Source organism: Lagopus leucura, unplaced genomic scaffold (assembly GCF_019238085.1).
Source record: "Lagopus leucura isolate 7727_CA_CO unplaced genomic scaffold, USGS_WTPT01 Super-Scaffold_100017, whole genome shotgun sequence".
In the NCBI taxonomy this organism is placed as follows: Eukaryota; Metazoa; Chordata; class Aves; order Galliformes; family Phasianidae; genus Lagopus; species Lagopus leucura.
Window position 1 is genome coordinate 7,330,203 of NW_024962271.1, and position 26,897 is coordinate 7,357,099.

At 49.8% G+C, this 26,897-nt stretch overlaps 1 protein-coding gene and 2 long non-coding RNA genes across 12 annotated transcripts in view; all 3 read left to right on the top strand.

Moving 5' to 3' along the window:
- The window catches only part of LOC122183190, a 6,596-nt gene extending 5,544 nt beyond the window's left edge, over positions 1-1,052 (top strand). Inside the window, exon 4 of the long non-coding RNA XR_006180138.1 lies at positions 816-1,052. This is a non-coding gene — a long non-coding RNA (uncharacterized LOC122183190). The remainder of the gene's footprint in view (positions 1-815) is intronic.
- A 12,765-nt stretch (positions 1,053-13,817) lies between these two features.
- CEBPA (CCAAT enhancer binding protein alpha) lies at positions 13,818-16,048 on the top strand. Its single transcript, XM_042876984.1, has one exon. It carries the CDS (start codon positions 13,931-13,933, stop codon positions 14,897-14,899), a length of 969 nt encoding a protein of 322 aa, XP_042732918.1. The 5' UTR covers positions 13,818-13,930; the 3' UTR covers positions 14,900-16,048.
- An 853-nt stretch (positions 16,049-16,901) lies between these two features.
- LOC122183192 overlaps positions 16,902-26,897 on the top strand; it is a 31,572-nt gene continuing 21,576 nt past the window's right edge. For 4 of the 10 annotated variants that reach the window (XR_006180144.1, XR_006180140.1, XR_006180139.1 and 1 more), the window contains exon 1: positions 17,590-26,887. This is a non-coding gene — a long non-coding RNA (uncharacterized LOC122183192). Of the gene's footprint in view, positions 16,991-17,589; positions 26,888-26,897 lie in introns of those variants that run through there. The other 6 variants (XR_006180141.1, XR_006180145.1, XR_006180142.1 and 3 more) reach the window with 6 other exon arrangements.

Here is a 26,897-nt window from a genome sequence, read left to right on the forward strand (position 1 = left end):
GGCGGCGCGGGCGGCGGCGGAGGGGAGGGGCGCGGCCGGGCCCGAGCCTCCTCGTTCACGCGCGGAGCGCGGCCGAGCGGCGATTGCGAAACCCGCCCCGCGCCGCCCCGCCCCGCACGCCGATCGCCGCCCGCCCTCCCGCCGGGGTGATGCAACGCCCGCTCTGATTGGCAGTCTCTACGGCCAATCGCGCGCCCTCGCGCTTAAAGGGCGCGGCTGCGTCTGTGTGGGGACTCTGTGGGGCCCTCGGCGGCCTCGGGGCGCTGCCTCGGAGCGTTCTGTGCTCCGCCCCGCCGTTGGGGGGCGCTCGTGCGGCCCGGCCCCGGGCGCCATTTTCTCGCCTCGGGTGTAAGGCGGTGGCCGAGGCCTCCGGGGCGGGCGACACGGCCTTCATGCGTAGCTCGGGTCGAGGGGACGGAGCTGAAAGTACGGCGGCCCCCTTGGATGTCTGAGATTACGGGTTACGTTTCTTTGTAAATATCGCAAAATGATGAAAGCTGTGAGCAGGCCGTTGGTGCTTTCCTGCCGCCCTGGCTCGCACCCCGAGCTCGGACCAGGCGCGTGCCGGGATGTAACGTCACCGGCTCTGAAGGTCCGCGTGTGTAAAACGCCCTCAGCAGCCGTGTGCCGGGCGTGCAGCGGTGTGCCGGCGGTGCGCACCTCCCCCTTAACGCCCCGTGGAACATTAGCCCCATTTGCGGAACAATTCTGAGGGTTACTCTGGGCAAACGGCTCAGCACCGCTCATTGCTATTGGGTGCTGCTTCCTTGTCAGTCTCTGATATTAAATATCTCACATGTTTTTCTGTTTCCCAGTCGAAACGGTTTTCTCTGGCAATGATTCATCCGTCTGTAACTAGAGCAAAAATTCCAGGTAAGCATTAAGCATTATCCTGTCCTTACATAGTTCCCTGTGTGCTCGTAAAGTGCTCCCATGGGGTTTCCGAGTGCTTTATGGCTATTCGATCATTCTTCTTCTTTGAAGGAAGATGAAGAAAATAAAATACAGACAAACTCATTCTTGTGTAGCCTGCTTGTTCTAAACATTAAAGTCCATATGTAATTCTGTGCACACTGGGAGCTCCGGTGCTTGGCTGGCATCATGTCCTGGGAAAACTCACACAATGTGCTTTAAGTGTTTGCAGGACAAATCCCCCCAGTGCAAATGGGATGTGAGGGAAGTAGTCTAGAAAGTAATCACAAAAACATAAGGAGTGCTGTTGTAAAGGCATGGTACTGAAATACATGCCTTATCTGCTGGCCGTCAATTAGGTCACATGAGCCGTGTGTTGGCTCTGGAGCTCAGTGTGAGGAGCAGGGCTGTAGCCCTCTGCACACCAATTCCAGGTGTGTGCCTGTAGCAACAGTCCACCATAAGACTGTCTAATTTTGTGATGGTGGTATGGTGGTATGCTTTCACATGCATAGCCCGGTTTTGAAGGACTGGTATCTAAAAAATGACACCACCAACAACAATAAAACCACAAGTTTTCAGCGTCTTCAAGTAATACACAGTAAATCACAGCTCAAGGCAGAAGGACTACTGAAGAAACAGAAACTAACTGTGGGAACTGGAGGCAAACATGTAGGGGGCAAAGGAACCTGTTGGGGTAAATGTTCCTGTTTGGTGCTTGGTCAGTATTTCACTTAATGCTTACCAAAAAGGTTTTCTGCAGCCTTATGCTTAGAGTGTGAAAACTGCTTTATTTCTCCATCTTATTTATTGTCCTATTCCAGTATTTATGGTTGTTACCTCTGTGTTCATAGACAGTTATTTCTTTCTCCAAAAATAAAAACAATATGAATGTTTTCTATAGGACTACAACCTATACTTCTTTCTCCTGTTAACATTCAGTTACCTGCCTTCCCTTCCCTTGTGGATAGCCTTCACTGGACTTTTTACTTCAAATTTGCACATTTCTATTAAACATCTACCTTTTGCACGTGGTTTGGCTGTAGTTTTTTCCTCTATCATGTCTTTAGAATTCTTGGTGATATTTCACTTTGTTGAGTTTTAGAAGAGAGGAAATTGTCTATACTTTTAAAATATATATGCCTATAAATTGGTCTCTTGGACTATTTGTAAAGCGTGTCTGTGGGCAGGTACACTAAATGGTTTTGAAGCTTTCTGTCCTGTGTGTACAGGGCATCCAGAGCTGAAAAGATGCAGCTGTGTAGTCCACCCCTGCCAGCCATTTATTGTTCTGGTTTAATCATTCAAAGAGTGCTAAGCCATGACAGAAGAGTGAACAAACAGTTAAGAAGCAGCAGTAGCAGTCTCTTGCTGCCTGTTTTGACATGGAAAAAAAAGAAAAGAGAAGTTTCTAACCTTGTCATTGTTGGTCTTCTGAGAAGTTTTTTTTCTCACTGCTACTCCCATTCTCGCAACTTAGATTTGTTTGAAGCTGGACAGAAAGACTGTGGAATAGGATTGTATTCTTTATGACCACAAAGCAGATGGCATTGCTTTTGGGAAAATCCCAGTAATACAAAGTCTGTAGTAGGAGTTTTTCCTATTATTTTTTATTATTTCTTAATAGCTCTTGCATTTTCATGTTACAATGTTTGTTTTTTGCCTTTAGGACTGACCTCCACCAAGATCAAAATGCTACTGTTAGAAATGTCACCCAATCCAATTTGATAATTTAACTAAGGTAGAAACTTGACTATTAATAGTTGATTTGTCAAAGGTAGCCTTTTTGAATAGATGAAGAGAAAGGAGAGGAAGCATTGCTTAGTAGTGGTGATCACTATTTCAGGACTGCACTGCTAATTCGAGCACTGACTCACTGTAGCCTTGGAAAGTTACAGTGCTTTTGTTCTAGAAAATACGAAGCAAAGAAAGCAGCCATTCTATTCTAATAGCAAACATCCATTTTATTGTAATACTGCCTGGAGAGGAAGAATCCAATGCTTTTGTTCTTTCTCTCTATGCTGCTAATAATTCTTACAAGAAAGTATTTCCAGTTGCTAGTTCAGCATCTTCCAACACTGCTTCCTCTATGTCTGGTTATCAAAATACCAAGAATGCAAAGGCTGCTTTTAGGCTGCCACTAAACGTATTGTTTTCTACCTTTATGTATGTGCAGAATGTTAGAAAAAGCAAAGCTATGTAGCTGAAGGTGAGTAAAAACAAAGTAGAAAAATAGACTGAAAGGGAAATACTATGTATCAAGTGTATGTGTATGTATAAAATCTGGTTCCAAAGAGACTTGTTAGAACTAAACAAGTCTGAGCGAGAATTAATGGCCCACACCTGGGAAAAAGAGGTGAATACTCAGGCATCCAGGTTTAGTAACTGCCGCACCTGTCCTATATTCCCAAAAGCATAAATGAGTTCTGCAAGGATTTAGATAGCTTAGCTTTTGAATGCACAGTGCCATGGCTCTTTTCCAAGGCATCATCAGTCACCGCATGAAAATCCCCACCCTTAATTACCAGGGCATTATTTGTCATGGGGCATGCTCTAATGAAGAACTTCACTTCATCTGTATGATATCAAGAAGAGTAAATAGTTTTGGGGGATGACTTCTACCCTGACTTTAAAATGGTTCTTTGCAACAAAACCATAAAGCAGCTTTCCAGAAAAATCGCTAAAATGAGAGAGGCATAACGCAGTGTTATCTTCAGTCCTGTGGTATTGGGTGAAGGAGGACCAAACTTCTTTCTTATCTATGGTTTTATTATTCCCTGCAACCTATATGATCTCTATGCCATCAAAAGCACAATGAGCAGCTGCCTGGAAAGAAAAAAGAAACTGAGAGTTTGGCACCTGGATAGGGAGAAGGGTTATGGTCCTCCTGATTGTTCACCCTGTGTCACTTCTGCTCATTTAGATGAATAGACAGCTACTTACCTGTGCCTGTATGACAGAAAGTATGCAAGAGGGAGAAAAAATGAGAAAGTGTACTGCTGAGTACAGAATGTCTGTCATTGAGCTGCTGCTGCTAATATCTAGGAGAATTATGTGCTAGATTATCAGTGACTGGTATTTTTGTCAGGCAGGTCCAGCGTATCTCATATCCCCAGGAGAAAATAAAGAAAGTATGCAGTGTCACCATCCTTCCAGAAAGTCACTTCTCCCAGTTTGGTGAGTTAGCTGGCCTTTTCTTTTCCTGTATCTTAAAAAGGAAGCAAGTTCAACTGAAACAGTGGGGCACAGCTCCCCACTCTTTGGCTGTGCAAACTAAGAAACCATTCTTAGAGAAACAAAGCAATTACATTTACATGTGCAGGCACCTGGATATCTCTGTCACTCTGAATTTACCAGATACAATCCAGCATTAGGTTTCTATTTAATATAAACACTGCAGCCAAAACTGTAGAAAAATCCCTCTTGGGTAACATGTCCCAGAACAACAATGTTGTTGGAGAAGGGCTCATCTGAGTTCTCTCCTCTTGACTGTAAGTAGATCAGATTTCCTTCTGATAGGCAGGAGAAGTTTTACATCCCTCCGTCACTGGCCTGTCCATCAAGGTCTGGTTTCTGTACCTCATCAGCCATGAAAACAAACTCAGCAAATCTTTATATAGGGAATAGTTCTTGATCTGATTTGTTTAAACATCATGTGGGGTTTTCCTACGTGATTTTTTTGGTCAGAGGACTCATACAGTTAAGATACTAATGGAAATTATTGGGAATCTTGCATGAGGAAAGAATTCAGGATCAACAATATTGCAATGGTGTTGGTGATTCATAGGGGAATATCCTATGTGTGAAAAAAGTAGCATGCAAAGAAAAGTAGATGGAAATACAAAACACTTCAAAATACATTGAACCGTATCTTGCAGATGTCCAGTGGTGCACGTGCACTGGCAGTTGACACTTAAATGCCAATAGTCACTTGGCAGAGACTGAAGCTTAAACCCTAAAGGGTCCCTGGAGACTATTTCCAAACATGCCCAGTTAGTTGCTGAATGGATGCATCATAAGGAGGACTTTACCAAAGTGTGCACAGTCACAGAATCACAGAATTGTAGGGGCTAGAAAGGACCTCGAGAGGTCATCGAGTCCAACCCCCTGCAAAGCAGGCAGCCTACAGCAGGCTGCACAGGTAGGCGTCCAGGCAGGACTTGAATATCTCCAGAAAAGGAGACTCCACAGCTCCTGTGGGCAGCCTGTCCCAGTGCTCCGTCACCCTGACCATGAAGAAAGTCACAGAAATCTTTACAGCTCAGCAGAGAATGTGATAACACTCATAATCATTTGCCCAGGCTTTTGAGGCCCTTCTTCAGAGTACAGGCATTACTTTGAAGTCACATACAGTTCCGATGGAAATGTGATTTGGCAGTTGGAGAAAAGGACTTTGTCTACCAGGAAATGAAATTGAAAAGTGCATTGTTTATGTGTACTTTTACCTTACATCATCTTTTTCCTCTTGCTACAAGCCCTTTGACATTGGGGGACTCTGCAGGTGGGACAGTACTAAGGATTGCAAAGCACATGCTCATGCTTTCCTTCCATTAAAAAAAAGTGAGAACAGGCTGAGAGCATATGTGTACTCCTAGGAGGGACACAAGCATGGGCAGTCAGTCCAAGAGAGCTCCAGGCAGAAGAGACTGCCCTGCTTTGAACAAGTGGGATGTGCTGTGCTGGTGCTGTAAATTACAGGAAAGTCTTGGGCACAAATTTCAATGCTTGGAGCACAACAGGCTTATAACAAAGTATTTCATTTGCCTAAAAATTGTCCTGATGGGGGGACATTTATCAGTCAGTACTTTCTGACATCAACAGAGAATACTGCAGCACATTGTGAAGCAGTCTTTATGTCTCTGGATTTCATCATGTGAAGGGGCACCAGCTGTGGATATAAGTTGAATGGGGAGTTACAGGCAGCTCTGAGATGCTTCACATAATAGCAGCACTGGAGCTGAGCTGGGGGAAAGCTAAAAAGTATGCAAGCTTTTATTTAGTATTTGAGTGCTTTTAAAAAGATTTCTAGGTGGATTTTCAGTAGGCTTAAAATTTGATATGTGCCGCATATTCTGCTACTCCATCAGCAGATGGATTTCCTGGCCTTGACCAAAATATGTAGACCCAAGGATTTACAGGTGTTTCAGTCCTACAAGGGAGACTGAATAGCTCCAAGCTCGTTGAGAAAAAGAGGCCAAGGGGCACTGGGGCAAAGTCTGGTTTCCTGAAGACTGAGTTTTCAGTTGATTTGTCAGGAGATTAGAGCTCCACCTCAAGCATTTCCCACCATTTGCAGAGTTAGCTTTTCTCACAAAATAGGCACCTATATTTGTCTTTCATGAAATGCAGGCACTGTGGAATCAGCTGCTGAGCCTGCAGCTCTGTGCAAGGGGCAGTTCTGGTGAGGACACCTATGGCATTCTCTACTTAAATAAATGCAGTCAAGCACCTCAAACTTTTATCAGTGACATGCTGAGCTGGGTATCCAACATTTATTTCAGTTTATTAGTAAGGGAAAAAACTCATTCCGTGTAGTGAGGAGTCTGGAGACACTGCTGAAGATGCACACGATCTCTTGATGACTGAGTTGAACATGTGTGATTCATAAGGCTGACAGGGCTCTGCAGACATTGTGAGCGGGCAGAAACACAGTTCTGTGCAGTGAAATCCAGTACTGTAGCACCTGACACACTTGGACATGTTGCATGAATTCTTTTTAGAACAACACAGTTCACATGGTGAATGTTTACCTGCTTTTAGAGAATACAGGACTTTTCTAAAATTGTATTATAAGGAATGTACAATTTATTCCAATAGTTATATATATAGTTTGCAACAAATTAGCATCTAGCTTAATTGCTTAGGCCTGAAAGAAGAATTTAGAGTGAATAATTTGGATTCCAAACACTTTTGCCCATTTTCTATGTTTAATTACAGCAGTAAAAGGGAAAAAAGTCATACATTTTTTGCAATACAGGGGACCTGTTTGGAAAACTGTTTTCTTTTCACTTAAACACAAGTAATTTGTAAGGTCTTTCTGTCTGGAATTAGGTACCTCTCAGCCCTGGCCTCTTGCTAAATTAATGGTTTTGATTATACTTAGCTCTACTATTAAGTGTATGAATCAGTTGCACATGTAAGACACGTGGCATTGCTGGTGCTCCTAGTTGAAAAGCAGTGCCTTTTCAGCATTGTTTTATGGGCATTTAGATATGAAAACTTCTTGCAAACAGCACCGTCACTATGTTTTTACTTTCTGAAATACTTTCACTAACAATAAAAACCATTTTTATGCTTCCTTAAAATGAATGAAAAACATGATGGCTTCCATCAGAAAGCCTCTATTCATATGAATTTTGTTAGTATTTATTTATTTAATAGCTACTTGAAGCACTCAGTATCTTGATGGATAATCACAAGGATTTGTTCGAAGCATTTTGAGGTAGCTAGCCTTGTTTTCCCTAAAATGCCCTTGCTGCCTCCTGAGTTCAGTTTCCAGATTTTTATGGGACTGTGACCCACTCAGGAGCAACCTACTGATCTTGGGACTGACCTGGCTTGTGATTAACTCTTATTGCACTTAAGATAAAGACATGTTTTGCATAAAGCATAAGATTCCCATTTGAACAGAAAATGTCAGTGTAAGGGTCTTGTGGAATTCGTGCAGTTGTGAGTAGTGTCTCATTTTGATTAAAGGGATTGCTCTGGTGAACGTGATTGTGTGTAACCTATCTTTCTGCAAAGGCTTGGAAGGCAGGGTAGATGTTATCTCAGCAGGTAGGAGTGCCGGCTCCTTTCACTGGATGCTTCAAGTGACCTTTGGAATCCCCGCAGGGAATGAAGGGCCATATCTCACATTGCCTTGCTGGCTGTCCCACCAGCATGCTGCATGGACAGTACTGAGGTGAAATCACTTTGCAGTAGGCTCTGCATGCCACACATGGGAAATTGAGCACCATATTTCAGCCTGTAAGTGAAAGCTGCCTCTTCAGTCACATCTTTGTGACTGAAGTCAATGAGTGCAACGAGTCAAAGAAGTTCTGATCCAGAAGTATCTCTGTTACTAGTTTGGAACTGATAACAGAACTGCAGTGATTGTCAAGCTGAGATTGCCTCTGCTTGCTTCCTTCCTCCATGCCAGTTGTTTCCTGTGTGCTTAGTGTTCCTTTGATCATGGTTAGGACTCATTTGTGATGTCACCATGTCACTCTTGGAACTTTGTGAAGCTTCCTTGTGGGTCCCTCCCCTCTCAGTGCCTTTGACATTTTTCATTTAATGGGGCAGCTCCTGCTTAGATTACTCATGCTTAGATTACTCATTAATCCCTGGGCTGCAGCAATATAATTGGAGAAGGCTGAGTGTAGCTCAACAGGGAGGTCAGACTTTCAGACAGCATCCACACTGAGCAGTAAAGCTGCTTTCTGCTAGTATGGTCTCAAAGCTTTTTTAAACATCACATTTTAAAATCTGAGTCAAATGTGGTTCCAATCCTTTCTACCACTGAAGTCAGAGCTTCACAATATTAATAGCAGAAGGTTGCATGCACCAAAGGTGTGTGTTATATCCAATCCTCGTGCTGCTCTCATCCATCTGAAATCTGCCAGTCAGCAATGTGTCTGTCCATGGCAGGACAACATGGGTCTTTCATATCCATTCTACACTACAGAATTTAAGTTTGTGCCAGATCATTCCTCCAATTTAATTTATATTCCTGTAACAGTGTCACCTAGAAGGGAACAAAGTTGATTTAAAGAGCAAGAACACAGACAAGTCAGCGTGTGTCAGGGACTCCATTCTGTAACAATGTCTCTCATACTAAAGTACATAATTAAGAAATGGCACAACTTTTTTTGAGCCAAAGTTCTGTACATAGCTCATGCGGGCACTTGACATCTAAGTTAAATGCCTGAAGTTGGTGTCCTGTGTACAGAGAGAGGAGGAAGCTGGGGTCTGTTTGTCTGGGTTTGTCAGGAGTTTAAATCTCCTTCTTTTATTATTATGTCCCGGACAATGCAATGTACTAACAGTTAAAATCTTCAGAGAGATTTTGAGAACTTTCTGCCCCTTAAAGCAAAGCTGGGATCTGAGTTTGGATGATGGCACTCATTGCCCTGTTACTGTTCTGCTGCAGCATGTGTCTGTTAGCTCAGGTCCATGCCAGTTCTGACTCAGGGTTGTGAGGCTTCCATTCAGTGCACAGGAGCTAGGAAAGGTAGGAGCCATATTTCCTATATGCTCCATTAAGCATTCAGTGGCAAAAATAAGAAAGAAAAGAGTGACGTTTTCTTGGCAATTTACTTCAACATAATAGTGTTAATTTTTTTTTTAAATTTTATTTTTTAAAGAAAAAAATAGCAGGAAAATATGTGAAAAAGAAAGCATTTCATGTGAGGGAAGTGGTGGTCAAATTTTTGCATGCTCACTGTTTGTGATGTTAGCACAGGACATGTGGGAGAAGATATGCTGAGCTTGACTACTCATTTCTTGTGTGGCCTTGGCAAATCGTTCCCTCTTCCAGCTCTGTAGCTGAGAAATAGAGCAACAGTGCTGCTCCACCTCCCAGTGAGATGTAACCATGGATGAATAAAGGATCCTGAGCTATCGATGATAGAAAGCACTGAAGTTTGTAAGGTAGACAAAAGATTAGAAAGTTAAATTCAGGAGGGAAAGGAAGGAAGGATGTTGTTTAGTGTGAGGTGGAAGAGTAGAGAGAGAATGAGCGACTTGTGGGTAGGCCAAGTACTGAGTAATGTGGTAACTGATGTGTATCAGTAAGAGAACTGTAAATGTGATTTGGTGAATTCTTGAGATAAAGGTGATGCTGTGGTAATGCAGAAGAGACCACTGCAGTGAGATGAGGTGCGGTGCTGTCACATCCTCCTTTTCTGTGTCTGTGGCATTTGAGCTGTATTCTGGAGGGGACAGAACTAAATCTGGTATCTGTAAAGCATTCAGAATATTCTTGGGCACCACAAATGTGGTCACTGAAATACAATCCTGATTGTAAAAGGGAAACTAACCATTTAATGGCTCACTAACTGGGTACAAAATATGAGCAGGTTTCACAGCCCGGCTGTACATGGTTACAGGTGACAGGTAGGAAAGGACAGGCTATGAGCCACAAGTGGATGGAAGCAGGCAGCAGGCAGGCTGATTGAGTGAAGAGATGCTCCCAGGCATCTAGCATGGTAATTGCAGCGGTGCTGAGCTCTTGGGAGAGGAGCTAGAAGTTAGCTGAGCACAAGGACAGCAAGGGTTGAGGACACTGCCACAGAGACTGTGAGGATATGATATGGAAAGGGAAATGACATGGAAAGGGAACAGGAAGGTTAGCATGGATTTGATTTCATCCACCTTGCAGTTGCAAACGCTCTTCCTCCAAAGAAGAAGAGCTGTAGTAATTAAACCACCTGGCACTGAACCAAACTCTGCACATACAATGGTCTTCAGTCCCCAGCTGCTGTTGCCAGGTGAAAGGAAGGCCCTGGCTGACTTGTGCTGCATACTGCTCTACCAACCTGCGAGGCTTCAGCATGTACAGCCTTCTCTTTTGAAAATTGTCATGCGTGGCAGCCTTTCCATGTGCAGGTCATGTTTTCCCTCTCTAGGGCAGAAAACAGAGAAGGATGAAGTTTGTGTTTCATTGCACCTCGAGAAGTAAAGGCAGTAAATTGGCAGCTCCTCATCACATACAAAAGTGCTGCCCATCCCTGCCTGCTCCCCTGGCGCACCTGTGGCACAGCACTGTCTCCAGCTGAGGACTGTGCCCCATTCCTGCCCTGCTGCCCCAGTGCACACCCTGGCCCTGCTTTTTTTCCTCTGTCAGGAACAGAGGAGGGGCTGGCACTGGTGCAAGGAGGAGGTTTGCATGCCGTCAGGACATTCTGGAGCTTTGTCAGTAGCAGTGACATCTTCTCAGTTAACAAAGTAGTAAAATAAACTTAAAGAGACCTTTTGGTTCTTTACTGGGCTGCCACATGCCAGGTTCTGTGTGCAGTTCCATGCTGATGGATCAGAGCAGAGCACTGTGCCTGCACCCTGCAGACGGTGCAGGGGCTGATGTCGGGAAACATTCAGAGCAGCCACTTTTGTGGTGCAATTAAAAACAGTCCCAAAATTGTCTTCAAAATTCAGCAAGGATATTTAATTCCTCCATTGCTGTGATTTTCTCTTGTTTCCTTCCCTACCAACAGAAACCAGTACGGCCAACTTTGTGTGATGGCTCTCAGCAGTGCTCAGGGTTTTGGAGTGCTTTCCCAGCCCTCCCTGGTGCGATCTGCTGTGCGATGGAAGAACAGCACCCTCAAGAGTTGACGGCCGTGCTGCTCCAGGGCTCCACAGCACTGGGCGGGCACCCTTCCTCCTTTTGTTAACAAACACACTGGCACATGTGGCCGAGGCAACGAGACATAAACGTTTCTTTTGCCATCACATGTGAAGTGTTTGGCATCGGTTGGTTTGGGTGTGGAAATCTGTGCCTGTCCGAGGGATGGCAGCTGCTGAGCATGGCATTTGCCTTAGGAGAAGAGGCATTCAAAAAAGAATTGCCCTATTTATTTAAGTCTGGGAAACTTGTTTTATACTATCTTAAAAGAATTTGAACAGGAATTAATATTTTTGTGCAAAAAGAGATTATTTAAAAGTACTTCACCGAGATAAAAGGGGTCTGTGTAAAAAATACTGAGCAAACCAGTCCTTAAATTGCGGGGACTTGTTCGTTAATTACAGTAATTAGGAATGGAATCTGATCCTAAACTTTCTGATTTGCTTTGAATTTCTCTTAATGTGTGGTTAGACTTTAATTTTCAGAACGATTCTAAAATGTGAGACTACAGAGGCATCAGTATTGTTGCTCAGTGTCAAAGTGAGTTCTGTTCTCCCACTGCTGCTGCAGTTCAGACCTTTTGCTGTGCATGGCCGGTTCCTGCCCGCCGCCTTCAGAGCGCGATGTGGCTGCAGGAAGCTCAGCATTGCCAGCACTGGCTGCTGGGCCAGCTGGGTCCTACGGCATCAGCAAGCCTGGGTCGGCATCTGCCCCTCTCCTGCAAATGGGTTTGCTGGGACAGAGCCTGCAAGATCTGCACAGCCAGATGTGGCAGGGTTGCCCAGAGAGGATGTTGGGTCTTTGCCTTCTTCCATAGAGATATTCAAGACCCCGTGGACACCGAGCAGTGTGACCTGCTGTACGGAACCTGTGTAGCAGGGGTTGGACTCCATGATCTCTTCAGGTCCCTCCCAGCCTCTGTGGTTCTGTGATTCTGTGATTTCTGCCCACGCTGAAGCATTTCTGACACAGGACAGGGGATTTTCCTCTCTATCATAACTTTGGAGTTCTTCTTCCATATGGGTGCTTTGCTTGATCAGGCAGTGCGTATCCTTTCTACCCAATGTTACGTGCTGAAACCAATGTATATCATAATTTCAGAAGACACCATATATAAAAAGCAGTTAGGATTTTTTTTTTTCATCTTTCAGTGTTGACACTGAAAGATGAAAGGTACGCTCACAGAATCATAGAATCTGTGTGTTCTGTGTTCTTTATGAACATCTCCCACCAAACACGCTCTCCTGTAAGGACAGCTCAGTGCAGAAGGCTGTGCTGGCTGCCGGCCTCATGCCTGTGTGGAGAGCAGAGGTTCACGTGTGTGACCCCAAACGTGGCTTTTGGTTCGTGGTGGGTTTGTTCCTAAGGCTTTGCCAGTCACTGTGAATTGCAAGGAATTCTGAGCAAGCAATTTGACATCATTAGCTTCTGGTTCATTCAGCCATCCAGGACTAAGAAATGCAGCAATTCTTTCTGTAGCCATAGATACATTGGGGTTTTCTCTGCCGATCTCCCTCTCGCCATTGTCTGCACCTGCTTCACCGGCCGCGGTGCGTCCTTCCATCCCCTGTGCTGCTTTCTGAGCAACCGGGGCAAGCGGATCTAGGCGCCGGCAGGTACGGCCGGGTGGGGAGGCGGCAGTTCCGTGCCCCTAATCCGTCCCGGGCAGGGAACGCGGGCTCCTCGGGCCGCGGCTCTCCCACCGGCTGCCCAGAGGGGACCCGGAGCTGAGCCCGGCGTTTCGCCTTCCGAGCGGCACGCTGCTGCACTCCCGGGGTTTATCTCGGGAGCCGGTCCGTGCTCGACACAGCCTGAGATTGCGGTGTTTGCATTTGGGGAAATCCGTCATTAAATTTACCTGCCCGATTCGCGTCCCGGGACGGGACGGAACGGAGGGACAGCCCCGCGCGTTCATCCCCTCCACCGCCAGCGTACGGTGGAAGCCGTGGATCAGCGGCAGCGCGTCCTGGCCCGGCACTGTCCCCGGCCCCGTCCCGCAGCGCGGAGCCCCGCAGCCCCGCCCCACCGGGCGCGCTCCCGGCCGGGTCCTAGCGCCGCTCGGGGCCGCGCTCCGCGGGTCCCCACGGGGCTCAGCTGATGAACCTCGCGCGTCGAACCGGGCCAAGCTCCGGTAGCTCCGCTGGGACGGTGCCTCGGGCCACAGGGGCGGGCCCAGCGTCCCGTCCGGCCCAGCGTCCGCGAGTTCGCGCGCGATGGTAAACTTCGGGACCATTCCCGGTGGCACGGGACCGGGCGCTCCGGGCTCCGAGCCCCCAGAGCTCAGCGGGCGGGCGGGCGGAGCGCAGGGCCCCGCGCGGGGCTCGGTGAGAGCAGAGCTCCCGGGGGAGGGCGGACGGCCGGGCCGGGGCGCTAAGACCCGGGGCGCGGTGGTCAGAGGTTCCCAGCAGGACACTAGAGGGCGATCCCCGGCCCTGCTGCGGGGGTGTATATATACGGCACGCAGGACCGAGGCAACCCACTAGGAACAGGGCAAGGCAGGCAGGCGGCGAGCGGGGCTCGGGCGGGTTGGGGCGGGGGACGGGCTCCGGGCGCGCCGAGCGGAGCCGCGCCGAGCCGAGCCGCGCCGAGCCGGGGGAGTGCGGGGTGCTGCGGGCTTGGCAGAGCCGCCGCCGCCCCGTCCGAACCCTGGATTGCCGGAGCCCTTCACCATGCCCGGCAGGCTGTAGGTGCTTCATGGAGCAAGCCAACTTCTACGAGGTCGATTCCCGGCCCCCGATGAGCAGCGGCCAGCACCACCAGCTCCAGACTCCCCTGCCCGGCAGCGCCTACGGCTACAGAGAGGCTCCCTCGGCGGCGGCACCTGCTGCGGGCGGCGCGGAGCTCGGCGACATCTGCGAGAACGAGCACTCCATCGACATCAGCGCCTACATCGACCCCGCCGCCTTCAACGACGAGTTCCTGGCCGACCTCTTCCAGCACAGCAAGCAGCAGGAGAAGCACAAGGCCGTCCTGGCCGGGGATTTCGATTTCCACGGCATGCACGGGGCCGGCGCGGCCGCCTCGGCGCCGGGGCACCACCCGCAGCAGCAGCCGCTGTTCGGCTGCGCGGCCGGCTACATGGACGGCAAGCTCGACCCGCTCTACGAGCGCATCGCCGCGCCGGGGCTGCGGCCGCTGGTCATCAAGCAGGAGCCCCGCGAGGAGGAGGAGGTGAAGGCGGCGGCCCTGGCGGCCCTCTACCCGCACCCGCAGCAGCACCCATCCCACCTGCAGTACCAAATCGCCCACTGCGCGCAGACCACCGTGCACCTGCAGCCCGGGCACCCCACGCCGCCCCCCACACCCGTGCCCAGCCCGCACCACCCGCACCATCCGCACCCCCCGGGTGCGCTGCCCGCCGCCCCCGGCGCCCTCAAGATGATGCCCGCCGACCACCGCGGCAAATCCAAAAAGACAGTGGACAAGAACAGCAACGAGTACCGCGTGCGCCGGGAGCGCAACAACATCGCGGTGCGCAAGAGCCGGGACAAGGCCAAGCAGCGCAACGTGGAGACGCAGCAGAAGGTGCTGGAGCTCACCACCGATAACGAGCGGCTGCGGAAGCGGGTGGAGCAGCTCAGCCGGGAGCTGGAGACTCTTCGGGGCATCTTCAGGCAGCTGCCCGAAAGCTCGCTGGTGAAGGCCATGGGCAGCTGTGCCTAGCCGGGCCCTTCCGCTGCTCCGTGCGCTCCGAGCGGTGCCGGAGCGGGCTCAGATTGCGGGGGGTGGGCTTTTTTTTTTTTTTTTTTGCTTTTTTTTTTTTTCCCCAACAATAATGACCAATAACAGAAGCCAGGCAGCTGTAGTATTACCAGGTCGGTGCCTTAGGGTTGACACACGAATAAGCTGAAAAACGTGGTGGGTTTTGTAAGGAGAAAGGCGAAGGGAAGGAAGAGATAAAAAAAAAAAAAACCCACGTGTCTACACAGGGTAAATGACAATAATAATAGTAATAGTAATAAAGCACATAGAGCAGCCCAGATGTGCCTTAAAGCTGCCTGTAGGAGCTCTGTGCCCGCAGCCTGCCGAGGAAGGAGCGTGGGGACGTGCGGGCTGCGGGGCAGGCACGGGGACGGTGGCGGGTGCGGAGCGGCAGCGGCGCCGGACCGCCCCGGGCGGCAGAGGGACGGGACAGCCCGAGAGACGGACATCGGGACCGGCGGACAGCGCGGCCCGCGGACAGCCCGGCCTGGCAGCCGGACAGTAGGGCCGAGGGCGGCCCGGCGGAGCTCCTCGCGCCGGCGGAAAGAGCGGCGGCGACTTGTACTGTATGTCACGACATGGCGAAGCACAAGTGAATAAATACCTATCGATGCGGGTATTTACTACGAACTCTCAGCGTATTTTGCTTTCTCCCAGGACATTCAGCTCTTCTCCGTGTCTCTGTCTGCCCAAGCTGTGCCTCATGTAATGTGAAAGCCTTTCCGTGTATACTAGCTACACTATTTTTATTGCGTTACTTAGATCTTTGCCATCACACCACTTTCTTATCTGGTGACAGAGACTATGCCCTCGTGCTGCAACGTTATTTTATTATTTGTGTGGGTGGGTGGGTGAGTGCGAGCTGCGCTGCTGCGGGCGGCCAAGGCCCCGCTCCGGGCCCGGGGACAGAGCCGGGGGCAGCGGGAGGGCAGCGCGGGTGCGTGCGGGGCGCGTGTGCGGCGTGCGTGTGGGGTGGGAACGTGGACGTATATGCACACACATCGGTGTTTTGTTTTTGTTTTTGTTTTTTCTAATTTGGGAGGGGACAGCATATACAGTTTTGTCGGATAGTCCTGGTTACATTCATAATAAACAGCATATACTCTGCCATCACCGCCCGCTGAGTGTTCCACTGCTTGTCCCGGGGCCGGGCAGCTCCGAGCCCCTCTCGGCACCGCGGGCCGTTCGCCGCGTTCTCGCGGCGCCTTCCGGAGGCGGCGGTCCGCCCCGTGCCGCGTGCAGGCGCGATCCCGCTCGGCGCTGCGGGGCCGGGGCGGAGGGAGCGCCCGGGTGGGACGCGAATGGCGTCGGGACACGCGGAGACGCCGCGCGGCCGCTCGCGGTGCCGGGCCCCGCCCCTCCCCCGGGGAGTTTCGCCCCGGCCGGGCAAGCAGACGCTGCTCTGGGGCTCGGCACGACACGATCCCCCCGTGGGGCCACGGCTACCGCGAGGCGCGGGGCCAGCCGCGACCGCCGGCCCGAGAGGGCGGCTGCGCCACGCCTCGGTGCGCCCGGGGTCGGGGCCGCAGCGCGAGGGGAGGCGGCGCGAGCAGCGGCTGCGATAGGGCGCCAGGGCCCCGCCCGGCGGCGGCCATCGGAGGGAGTGCGGTCGGCTAGGGCCGCGGGGCCGCGCCAGGCACGGGGGAGCCCGGGGCGGAAGGCCGTTCCCGAAGCACAGCGATGCCGGAGCAACAACCAACGGCGTGGAGCGCGGGGTCGCGGGCGGAGAGATCCCGCCGCCCCGGCGGTTCTCGGCTGCCTCGGCTGCGAGGAGCGGCGCCTCACGTGGGCGGGGCGCGCGCCGTAGCGGGGCGGAGAAGCGCTCCGCGGGGAAGCACCGAGGCGCACGCGGCACGCCAGGCGCGAGGCGGGGGGGAGGCGGCCGGGAGCGCGGGCAGCGCCGAGCCCGCCGAGCCCGCCGAGCCCGCCGTGTTTGCGGGGCGGCCGTCATCGAGCCGTGCGGGACGAGCCGCGCCGTCCCGGCGGTACCGAGCGCTCGGGCTCCTCTTGGCGGGACGCGCTGCGGGTACGCTCCGACTGCGCTGAGAGAAGGTAAGGCCCGGCCTACTCCGAGCATCGTGGCGGCGCGGAGCGCGGGAGGGAGTGCGGCAGGATGAAGGATTTTTACTTCTCGGTTAGATTCACGTTGCTGTGAGGGAAGAGCTGCGCTCTGTGGGTGCCGGGCAAAAACACGAACGTTTGGTCGCGTTCCTCCTCCCGCCCCGCAGAGCCGTGCCGCTGCCGGCCACGTGCTACGCTGCGCGGTGCCGTGCGCGTGGCGGCTCCGTTACCCGCAGCAGAAGGCGCTGGAGACTCCCGCCTTAACACCGCGCCAGGGCGAGCGGTGCTGGCCCCGTAGGGCTGTCGGCCCTCGCCCTTCCCGGCGCACGTGTCTCAGTGTGGCTGTGCAGGCCTTCCTCGCCCGGCCCGCGCCACGATGCCAGAGGCTGGGCTGGGACACGAGGGCCGGGACGGAGGGCGGGCGATGAGATGGAGCGGGGCGGGGGGAGGGAGGGAGAGAAAGAGCAGCTGTGTGGTCACACTGTGCGCGGGGTGAGAGGTTGCTTGTGGCCGCAGTGAGGTCTGGGCCAGGGTGGGGGTGGAACGACAAGATTTTTCAGTGATTTGTTTTCTTCCACTGCAACAGGGGAATTACCCCAGTCAGACTTGCCTTCTGTACCTGCTTTGAGTGATTATAGGTCGGGAGGCAGTTTTTGGAGCACCCTGCAGTAATTTCCCTGCTGGCGGGGGGGGCAGCGGGAGTTGCTTTGCTGTTAGGTGGAAGCAGGTGCTTCTCCACGCTGTGTGCTTGCCAAGTGTGACCCAGTTCAGAGGTGAAAACGATGAAAATTTAATTGAGTAAAAGGTTGTGGGACAGACCCATTCTTGGTGTAATAGATTATGCCAAAATAATTTTTCTTACATTGGTGTCCCTGGTTCTGGGCTTCTCTTCCTTCCCCAGTAATGAAATCCTCATTTATACAGGTGAAGTCGTGTACAAATGCACACCATGCATGGAAGTATCTGTTCGTGTGCTTTGCTGCGCCCTATCTGAAATATGGCATTTTAAAGCCACCACAACACTTAATAATAGTTATTCCACAGGAAACTTCAGAAGAATGCAAATGTCTGTCCAGATAATTCTTGCAGTCCCTGCATCATTTGGGGTAGTCCTTGGTACCTCAGATGTTGACTGGATCTGAGAAGTCAGTCCTTACCCCAAAGGTGTTACAGTTTTGGTGGAAAATCAGCACGTGTTCGTAGTTTACTGAGCATGTCCAGAGTGGCGTGCTTCTCTGTAGGGGGCCCGATATAAAAAGCAACTCTTTGGAATAGGGATTTTTGTAAGGCTAGCTCCACAGTCTGTTTTTTTCCTTGAACTGGATAAAGGCAGCATGTCCACAGCACACCGCCTGCCCGTGCTTTGCTGGAGGCTTGGTGACCTCGCCCTCTGTACAGGAGCAATGGGCTGGTGTCCTCAGGAGCGTGTGGCTGGGAGTCTGTAATTGGTAGGGAATCCTCACAAAAGGAAATCTGATTCATTTACTCTAAATATTTAACTGCAATTTTCTTACTTTAACACCATCCTATTTTACTGCACTATTGCATCTTGCCTCCAAAATTAATAGTTAACCACTGAGAAAGACAGGTCTGGCAGAATGGAAATCAGGCATTATATTATCCCATGAGTCATGTGCATACAGAGAACCAAACAAGTGTCAGCCAATGGCTTTGAGCCCAAAATATGTCAAAGAGGAGATGTGTATCTTCATTTATATTAAGTAGATAGAAAGCGTGTTGCTGTTCCCATTAAGCTGGTTGGAGCCCTGCCACTGGCTGCGGTGGGAACAGGATGGGCCCATGCAGCAGGAGCTGGCTCTGGCTACCTGCGCTCACCGTAGTTTCTGTGCAGTAAGGGCAGCTTCTATTCTAACAGTTGTTCTTAGTTAGCAAGGAGTTTGGAGACCTGCCCTGGTCTAGATGTGATTCCTTTCTTTGTCAGGTGAATTGATTTCTCCTTTGAATTATGAGGATGCACCGTAGTAAGCAGCAGCACGGCCTTTCAGAGTGCAGAGCGCAGAGAGTGGGGAGAGAGTGACTGATGGGAGGATCAGCACAGCTCATTTCCTCAGCAGGGTTTTTGTGATTTGTAACTATTTACATTTTTGAAAGCTGCATTTAGCAATTGACCCTGCTTTATGCATTCAGACCACTTTATTTGGCAGAATTTCAGTGGAATCAGGGGAAGTCTTTACTGAGTAAATGTCTCCAAGATGTGACTTGTCCCTCAGGAAGAGGGGATGATACGAATAGCAGTGATACACCCCAACCAGGGACTGGGACATCAGGGCTGCTGCTGAGCCGCTGCTGGTCAGTGGGTATCACATGCCTGAGCTTTCACGTACAGCCATATGCTCATCTGTTGCATACGTGTTTTGTTTTTGTTGTGTTGTCATTGTATGTTAGGTCTTAATTCTCCTTTGTGGGGCAGAATTCAGTTTCATGTGGGGATTGGAGGCCTGGAAACGTATACTCACTGACTTCAGAAAAATCATTTTCACGTTTTTATTGATGTGTCAGTTCAGTTAAAATACTGTTGGTAAAGTTGGGCTGAAATGAGTATTTGTTGTTGACTCATAGTTGTACAAATTAGGATTAAGCCTTCTCATAAAGTAGTATAAAATCTGGAAGTCTGTGTGCAAGTGCTGCTTGCTTTGTTCCAGTCAGCAGCCCTCCTCTGTTTACTGGAACTCAGGCTCAGTACCAAAAAAATGGGACTGCTGGTGTTCTCATACAGGCATCCTCAGCAGTTTTTGACCTGCAGTTGGTTACAGGATTGACTTGTTTGCAGTGAAACAGGTGAGGGGGGGATTGCGTCTGTGTGCAGTGGAAGTAAGGCTTAGAGTCCCTAGTTTTGATTTTAAGAACGGGTTATTTGGCTCACTAAGTGAGGCAGGGATATAGCAAAAGTATTGGCAGTATTTATTTCAAAAAGTCATAGTGCAATTACCACATGAAAGCACCAAGTTTTTATTCTAAGTGGACATGTAGGTCATGTAAATACAGCTCTGGCTGTACTGCTCTTTGTTTACATTGTGGGCAACAACATTTGCAAATATCGCATCAAGAATTCTGAGCCGATACAACTAATTTAAAAACAGCCTTTGCTAAGGCAGATTCCAAGTGAATATTTCATGAGAGCTGTAACAATGTGTGGGTCATTCTGTAATCTGTGGGTGCCATTTGTGCTTTTGGTTATCTTTTGTAATTTGATGGTTGAATGGCGTTGGAAATTGGAATTTTTTACCTACCAGTAACGTAATAGCTTTTTAATGCTTGTGTGTGTGTGAACGATTTCCTTAAAATTATAAACAGTGACAGAAGTTTGGTGATCTTGTTGGTGTAGGCAGTGCTATGCAGGAGCTGGGCATGTCTGCAGTGCTCCGTCTGTGACCTGAGTTAGCCCTGCAAGAGCTCGTGGGCCACGCTGAGGGTTTTTGTATGCTTTTTGCAGCAGGTGATGTTTGCTCTTCTCTTTCTGCAGCTGTAGGAAAAAAATCAAATAATGCGAATGTTTTAGGGCTCATGTGAGCAGTAGGTATTTTGGTATCTGTGTTCCCTGCTTGTCACTGAGGGTGTTCCTTGAAGGCTTGCACACTGCAGTGCCGGACGCCTTCCCTGTGGATTGCAGTTGTCCTCTCATGCCGTCACTACGCGCTGCTGGTTACTGAGGGAGCGCTCCCTGGGCGTGCTGCTGCTGGGGAGGAGCTCTTGGTGCTCTTGGTGCTGCTGGCTCTGTGGGCCGTGGTGGGGCTGAGGTGGGAGCTGTGCTGCCGGCTCTGGCCTGCGACCTGCAGTGTTCAGAAGAAAATGGGATATACCGAGGGGAGGTTAGAAAAGAGAAAAGGCAGACAGCAGCTGTTGAGGTGGAGGGGCGAGAAGATTCAGAGTTGATGCTGCTGGCAGCAGGCCTAGCTGGAATGGGAGCAAGGCTCCAAAGGAGGGGGATCCAGGCCAGGGGACAGCGAGATGTACAACAGCTTCTGTTTGAAGACCCAGCACTTGCATAGGGCTCCAGCCAGAGCCTGATGGGTGCAGTGTGATGGCAGGCAGGCAGTAGGCATGCTGAGGTTGCTATTTCGTTAGCTTTCATGCTATATAACATCATCTGTTTATTTAGAAAAGCGTGTTTTTCGCCCCAGTCGGAGTCATTTCCCGTGAAAAGCAAAGCTCTCTTGCTGGGAGGACTGCTGGGTTCTGTGAAACACTAGAGCGACCAGAAAAGTTACAGAAAATTTTGAAACATAGGGGAATCCTTCCCTGCATTTCTTCCATCACCCACATACGTCCCAGAATGCCAGTGTGATAGGGGAGAGCAGGGCAAGCATACAGTTCATGTCTGGGCTGTGTGCACGTCCTGGGCAGCTGTTTGTGATGTCCAGTGTGGGCTGTACCCCCACCAACATGTGCAGCTGCCGGCACGTACCACCAAAGTGTGGCACATCAGCTTTTATAGACAATTTGTTAGTTAGAGTTGAAAATGCAAAGCTACTTCTGATCTTAGAGTAGCAAACTTGCCCTGTAAGCAACTTTCTAGATTTCACGTATGACTGCATTAGTAGAGTCTATAATCTGTTGGCAGTTACGGCTGCTAGAGCTTTGCAATTTCGTTAATTTTATGTGCTAGTAAATGGCTCATGGGCAGCTCGCTCTTACCAACCAAGGCACTAGTACTGACTAAAGAATCAGGAGACTTAATGAAAGAGAATGAAATGTGGAGATCTTTTTGTTCAACTTCATCTTTTGCTCTTCTAGCTTAGTGCACTTGAGTGAGGTTTTCAAGTTTTTCATTATATTCGTGCTCTTTAATAAAAACATACTGATTCTCATGAGCCTGGGGGGACATCGTTTGCCTTGAGAACTGTAGTCAGGTTGTAAGTTGTCGATACTGCTGCGTGTCGTCCTGCTAGCAGGGCTGAGCTGATGGCTGTGAATTGGGCAGCATGCATCTCGGTGCAGTGCTGCGGATACCCTGGGGCTCCAGCCTCCAGCTGGTCAGCATCACACAATTGCTACTAGTGGGTGGTGAGAAACACCTGTGAGGGGAGCACTCTCATCCCAGGTGTGCCGGGTGCTGGCAGGCAGGGGCTGGTTGTGTGTGCCAGGCACCAAACAGTCACAGAGGGCAACAAGCCCAGGCTACCTTAACTGCAAACGAGTGACTCAGCTGTTTCTGCAAAGTTTGGAGTTTCAGCAGAATATTTCTTTTTCCGCTATGCTGACAGCTTTTCCACCCACGTATTGCAAACGTGGCTTTGTGCCATGGAGGTATTTTAGGATTATAAAGCGTAGTGTAAATTTTTAGAGTTACATATGAAAAAAGGTGCCTTCTGGATCTCGAAATATGTAGGTTGTATGTAGACTGGGGGAGTAGGGGAGCTCTTTCTAAACCCTAAGGCTTGGAGGAGATAGATCCCCATCTGTCAATCATCTGTTTTTATTTATTCCACTGAAAACCAGGCAGTGTGTTCAGACGTCCTGTATCTACAGAAATAGAATGCTCTGAAATCCCCCGGAGTTTTGGCAGAGCTTTTATTGTGGGCAGTTACTCATTCACACACCTGGTACGTACTGTTGGTCCTGTTATTGTAAGGCATTCCCAAACAGTCCTGCAGGGAAAATAAACTGCAGAGAGATATACAGGAAATTAACCATAATAAAACGCAAAAGGTTTCTTAATCTGTCAAGTGTATTGCAGTATTCAGTGAGTTACTGTACTCAGCTGAAGATGAAATTGGATGGAGTATGTCTGTGATGTTACTGCAGCTCATTGAGACACATGCAGATACAGCCAGTGTACTCCAAGCCGGTCCTTTGCCTGTCCTCACGGCTGTGAGGCCGTGCTCCTTGCTGTCAGTCTGGGACCTCTGCATGGATCAGGCATGGCAGGGCTGACTGTGGGGGAGGACAGCCAGGAGCTGGGGTCGTGCTCGGTCATTTCTGTGCTCAGGCAGCCAGCTGTGGAATCCAAAGGTTTGCTCTGTTGTCACAAACTTTTTATGCCACAAATGCTGATGAGGCAGCAAAAGCCGCTATCAAGGGCCTCACCACATCATGGGAATGGAGAAGAGAAAGAGCAGAAATCCAGAGAAGTGCTGTTAGTGACCAGTAACCGCCAGGGCATGGCGGATGGCTCTTGTGAAGCTGGCAAGGCCACGGCTTCTCTAGACTCTCTGTCAGCTGGAGGGGCAGTAATTCATTGGTGATGTCTGCAGCAGTCCTCAGCTCGCTTTGCTTGTTGGATTTTGGGGTTTGGGTCTCTGTTTTGTTTTGGTCTTTTATGAAGTTACTTCCAAAGAAAAGATATAATAGAATATGACAGCATATATATTAAGCATAAAAGCATTATGTTCCTCTGGGAATGAAATGCAAATGAAATTCCTCTGAAATGCAACCCCACCGCTGCCATGAGTGCCTGTCGGCAGGTCAGATCTCTGCGGTCATGCTGGGTGGGTCTTGGGGAACCAAAGGGACAAGTGACTTTTGTCCCTGGCCAGCAGGAAGCCACCAGGCACAGAGACAAGCTCTCCCTGTTTCACCCTCAGGCTGCCAGCGGGCCAGGAAACAAGTCCTCCCAGCACCTTGCGCTGTGTGCTGTCACGCTGTCCGCGTCACAACAGGGCAGCCTGGCTCCACCACTGCTCCTTCAGGGTCACAAGGAAGGGAAACAGTCCTGCTCCATTGCTGGAGCACTGGCTTGGCAGCCTTTATCTGTAGGCTGAGAATGGGGATTTGTGAGCCTGAAATTCAAAGTGAGACTGGTGGATGTGAGTGCCATGGGAACCAGAGCAAGCTGGAGGTTTACACGGATCCCCGCAGGGTTAGGGCTGCTGAGTTTCATATGGTGCTAGAAAAAAACAGTGTCTCTGGAATAAAAATCTGTCTGTGTCTCGAGGCAGCTGTGGGCACCTCCAGCCAGCACCTGATTCACTCACGAACAGTTACCTGCGAGGCATCTCAGCTGGCAGACACTTGTCCGAGGCGCCGGAGGCTGCATGGGCTGTTTTCAGTTTAATCTATTTTTAATGTGGCGCCTTATTCCAAACTGCTGAGTTCTCACATTTCCAAGCCGTCGTGGTAATAGGATTGTGCAGCCTTATTGGCTAGAGTTTTCCACCCCCAGTGCCAAAAGTTAGGCTCCTAAATCCATATTTAAATGCCTAAATGAGGCTGACGAATCCTGCAGGAGTCAGTAGGAACTGGACGTGGTCTGCACCTTGGAAAATAACCAGGCTATTGGGTGTGTGAGCAACGCCTTGCTGTAGGCACCCAGATGTTGTGTTTTTATCCAGAATGGCTGTGTGTGTCAGTGTGAAGGAGGGAGGTGAGATTAGTGCAAACAGGAGCTTTGTTGGGAATTTGGAAACGGGATACACTGGGAATCATAGCAGGTGCCCATCTCTTGCGTTGGCTTCATGTCTGCACTACTTCCGTACCCACGATCTAGCACTGCGTATTTTTACTCTGCTACCTTCTTCTGCTATTTCTATTTGTAGCACCCTGCTAGACTTGTTTCCAAGCCAATCCAAAATTCTTCTGAAACTCCCTTTGCTAACAGCAGCATGAAAGCAGAACTCCGCAGTGGCTGCAGCAATGGCAGGGGTTTGCTTTTAGCTGAGTGGTATCGGTCACTTCAGCCTTTTGAGTTGAACTGAGAATGGCAATGCTATCTGCCAAGAGAAGCAGCTTGTAAAAGTTGTATGATGTTGCTTTTTTCATGGCAGACCTGAAAAATTCTGTACATTAAACTTCCAGCCAACGCTTGATATACATTTCCCTGATTGCTTTGTGTGAAAGGCTTGTTTTCATGTTAGTACTGCAGGGTAACACATAAGACCATGGAAGTACAATGCGCTTTCGTCCAGATGAGGCAGAATTTATTTAGCTTGAAAGAGTGTTTTATTGCAGTATGAAAGTGTCACTTCAGGTTTTTATCCTGTTTTCTACAGAGGAGGAATAAACTGTTTTCCAGGGTCTCACCAGAAGATAAAATTCCCGTGGCTAGTCAATGGCAATGTGCTGGAGACTTGGAAAGCTTCAGCAAACCACATCCTTTCACCCAGAGAGCATGGATAGAGCGGAGGAACCTCGTTCTGGTGGCTTTGGGTACCCCATTACCCTGACCCATCATAGTGCTAGCTGACTGCTGGCCCAGGAGCACCAGGGATGTGAGCATTGGGCGCAGTGCTGTGCAGCCTTAAGAGCCACACCCTGAAGCCAAGAGCAGAGCTGATGTGCTGAGGCTTCCCAAACAGTGTTTGATGTCCAGAGGACACCCTGAAAATGCGGCTGTTTCTGCAATCTCCTTCCATTCTCAGCTCCCTTGCCATCTCATCTGAAAACAGAAACTTCATGCATGCTTCATGCTTGTATCCTCTGAGGGCTTCCAGGGTCTCCCCAGGGACAGAGCCAGCAATCCTGCTGAAATAAGAGAGTGCTACTCCCTCCTCCTGGCTGGTATCAGTCTTCTAAGTCACTATCATTTATTTTAGAGCATTCACTGGGGAAGTGAGTGACCTGAGTTCAGTGCGTTCCTCAATCTGCTCATCTCTCACTTCCCATGAGACGGTCTAAAAGCCAGCCCCCAGTTATTCTGGGTGAAACCCTTTGGCATGAAACCATGCCTCCCAGTAATGGGGTGTTTCTGCTTCCTGTCCCACTGTTGGTCAGCAGGTTGTTTCAGAGTGAAGTGATCAGGGTTTCGTGTTGTGAGGAACCCAGGGTACAGCTGTCTCACTGGAAGCTGGATTGCCAGACCCCACTCCTCTGGGCATTCAGAGAAGACATCCCTCTGTCTCTGTGTGCCTGTGAATGAGAATGGAAAAATGCAGCTCCTTGGAGATGCTGTGCTGGGCTGGTGGGGGAGCAGAAAGTTTGCATGTGAATCAGAGATAGACCAGAGAGTGCAGGTGACTGAGGGGGAGGGACCTTGCTGAAACTGGAATTCAGTTCCGAAGTCAGGTTTATGAACTGTCCAGTTTTAGGTATTTGATTGGTGGTAACTCCTTGAAGCTTGTCTCTGCTTTTGGATCTGCATCCAGGGATCCTAGTGGATCAGCCAGGATCTCTACTGCTGCTCTGATAAACGTTTCCAACATTTATTAAATGTGCTCTCTGACGTTCTTTTGTGGAGACAGTAATTTGACAGTCATCACGTGAGAAACTCTGAATTTGCCATCTGGCCTGGCAAGACTTAGTTCTTCTCACCATTAATTAAACTGACGTTACTGCACGCTTTTATGATGGTGGTTATGATCTGTCCTGCGATAACACCAGGGCTGGTTCTGAGGCATGCACAGCACCTTCCACTCTCATGACGTTTGTGGGTGGTGCAGCCGAGCACCTCTGGACTTCAGTGTCAGCTCTAATAACTGAGTTTCAGGGCCCCACTCAGGCACCTTCCTCTGGAGCGGGTTCTTCTGGTTCTGAGGGGATGGTTTCACAAGTAGGAAGACATAGCTGGGGGGAAAAAGGGGGCAGCTGCTTGGCTGTAATAGAGTTCTATAACATGCCCTGACAGGAGACCTTACTGACCACAGCTTCGCCCTGCTTGGTGAGACCGTGACCATTAATGGGAAAGTGGATTGGCAGCAACAGATAGAGCAGGGAGCAAAAAGAGAGGAAGGAAGTGAAATAGGACAACAGCCGAAGACAGCTGCGAAAAGCAGGCAGGTACATCGTGGTGGCGACTGGAGTGTGGAAGAAGGAAACTAAGCTTCTTTGGTGATGAGGCAAGGTGTCTGTATCCTATGTGGAATGGACACGTGTGGCGGTGCCCAGCAACTTAACATGTTTGTAATCCCCTTTCAGACCCAGCTCCAGGTGCTGGATGGCAGAGTGTTTCCTGTCTTCGGTGGTCTCCAAACTGTGACTTGGCAAATGAGACTGGTAGGTTTGA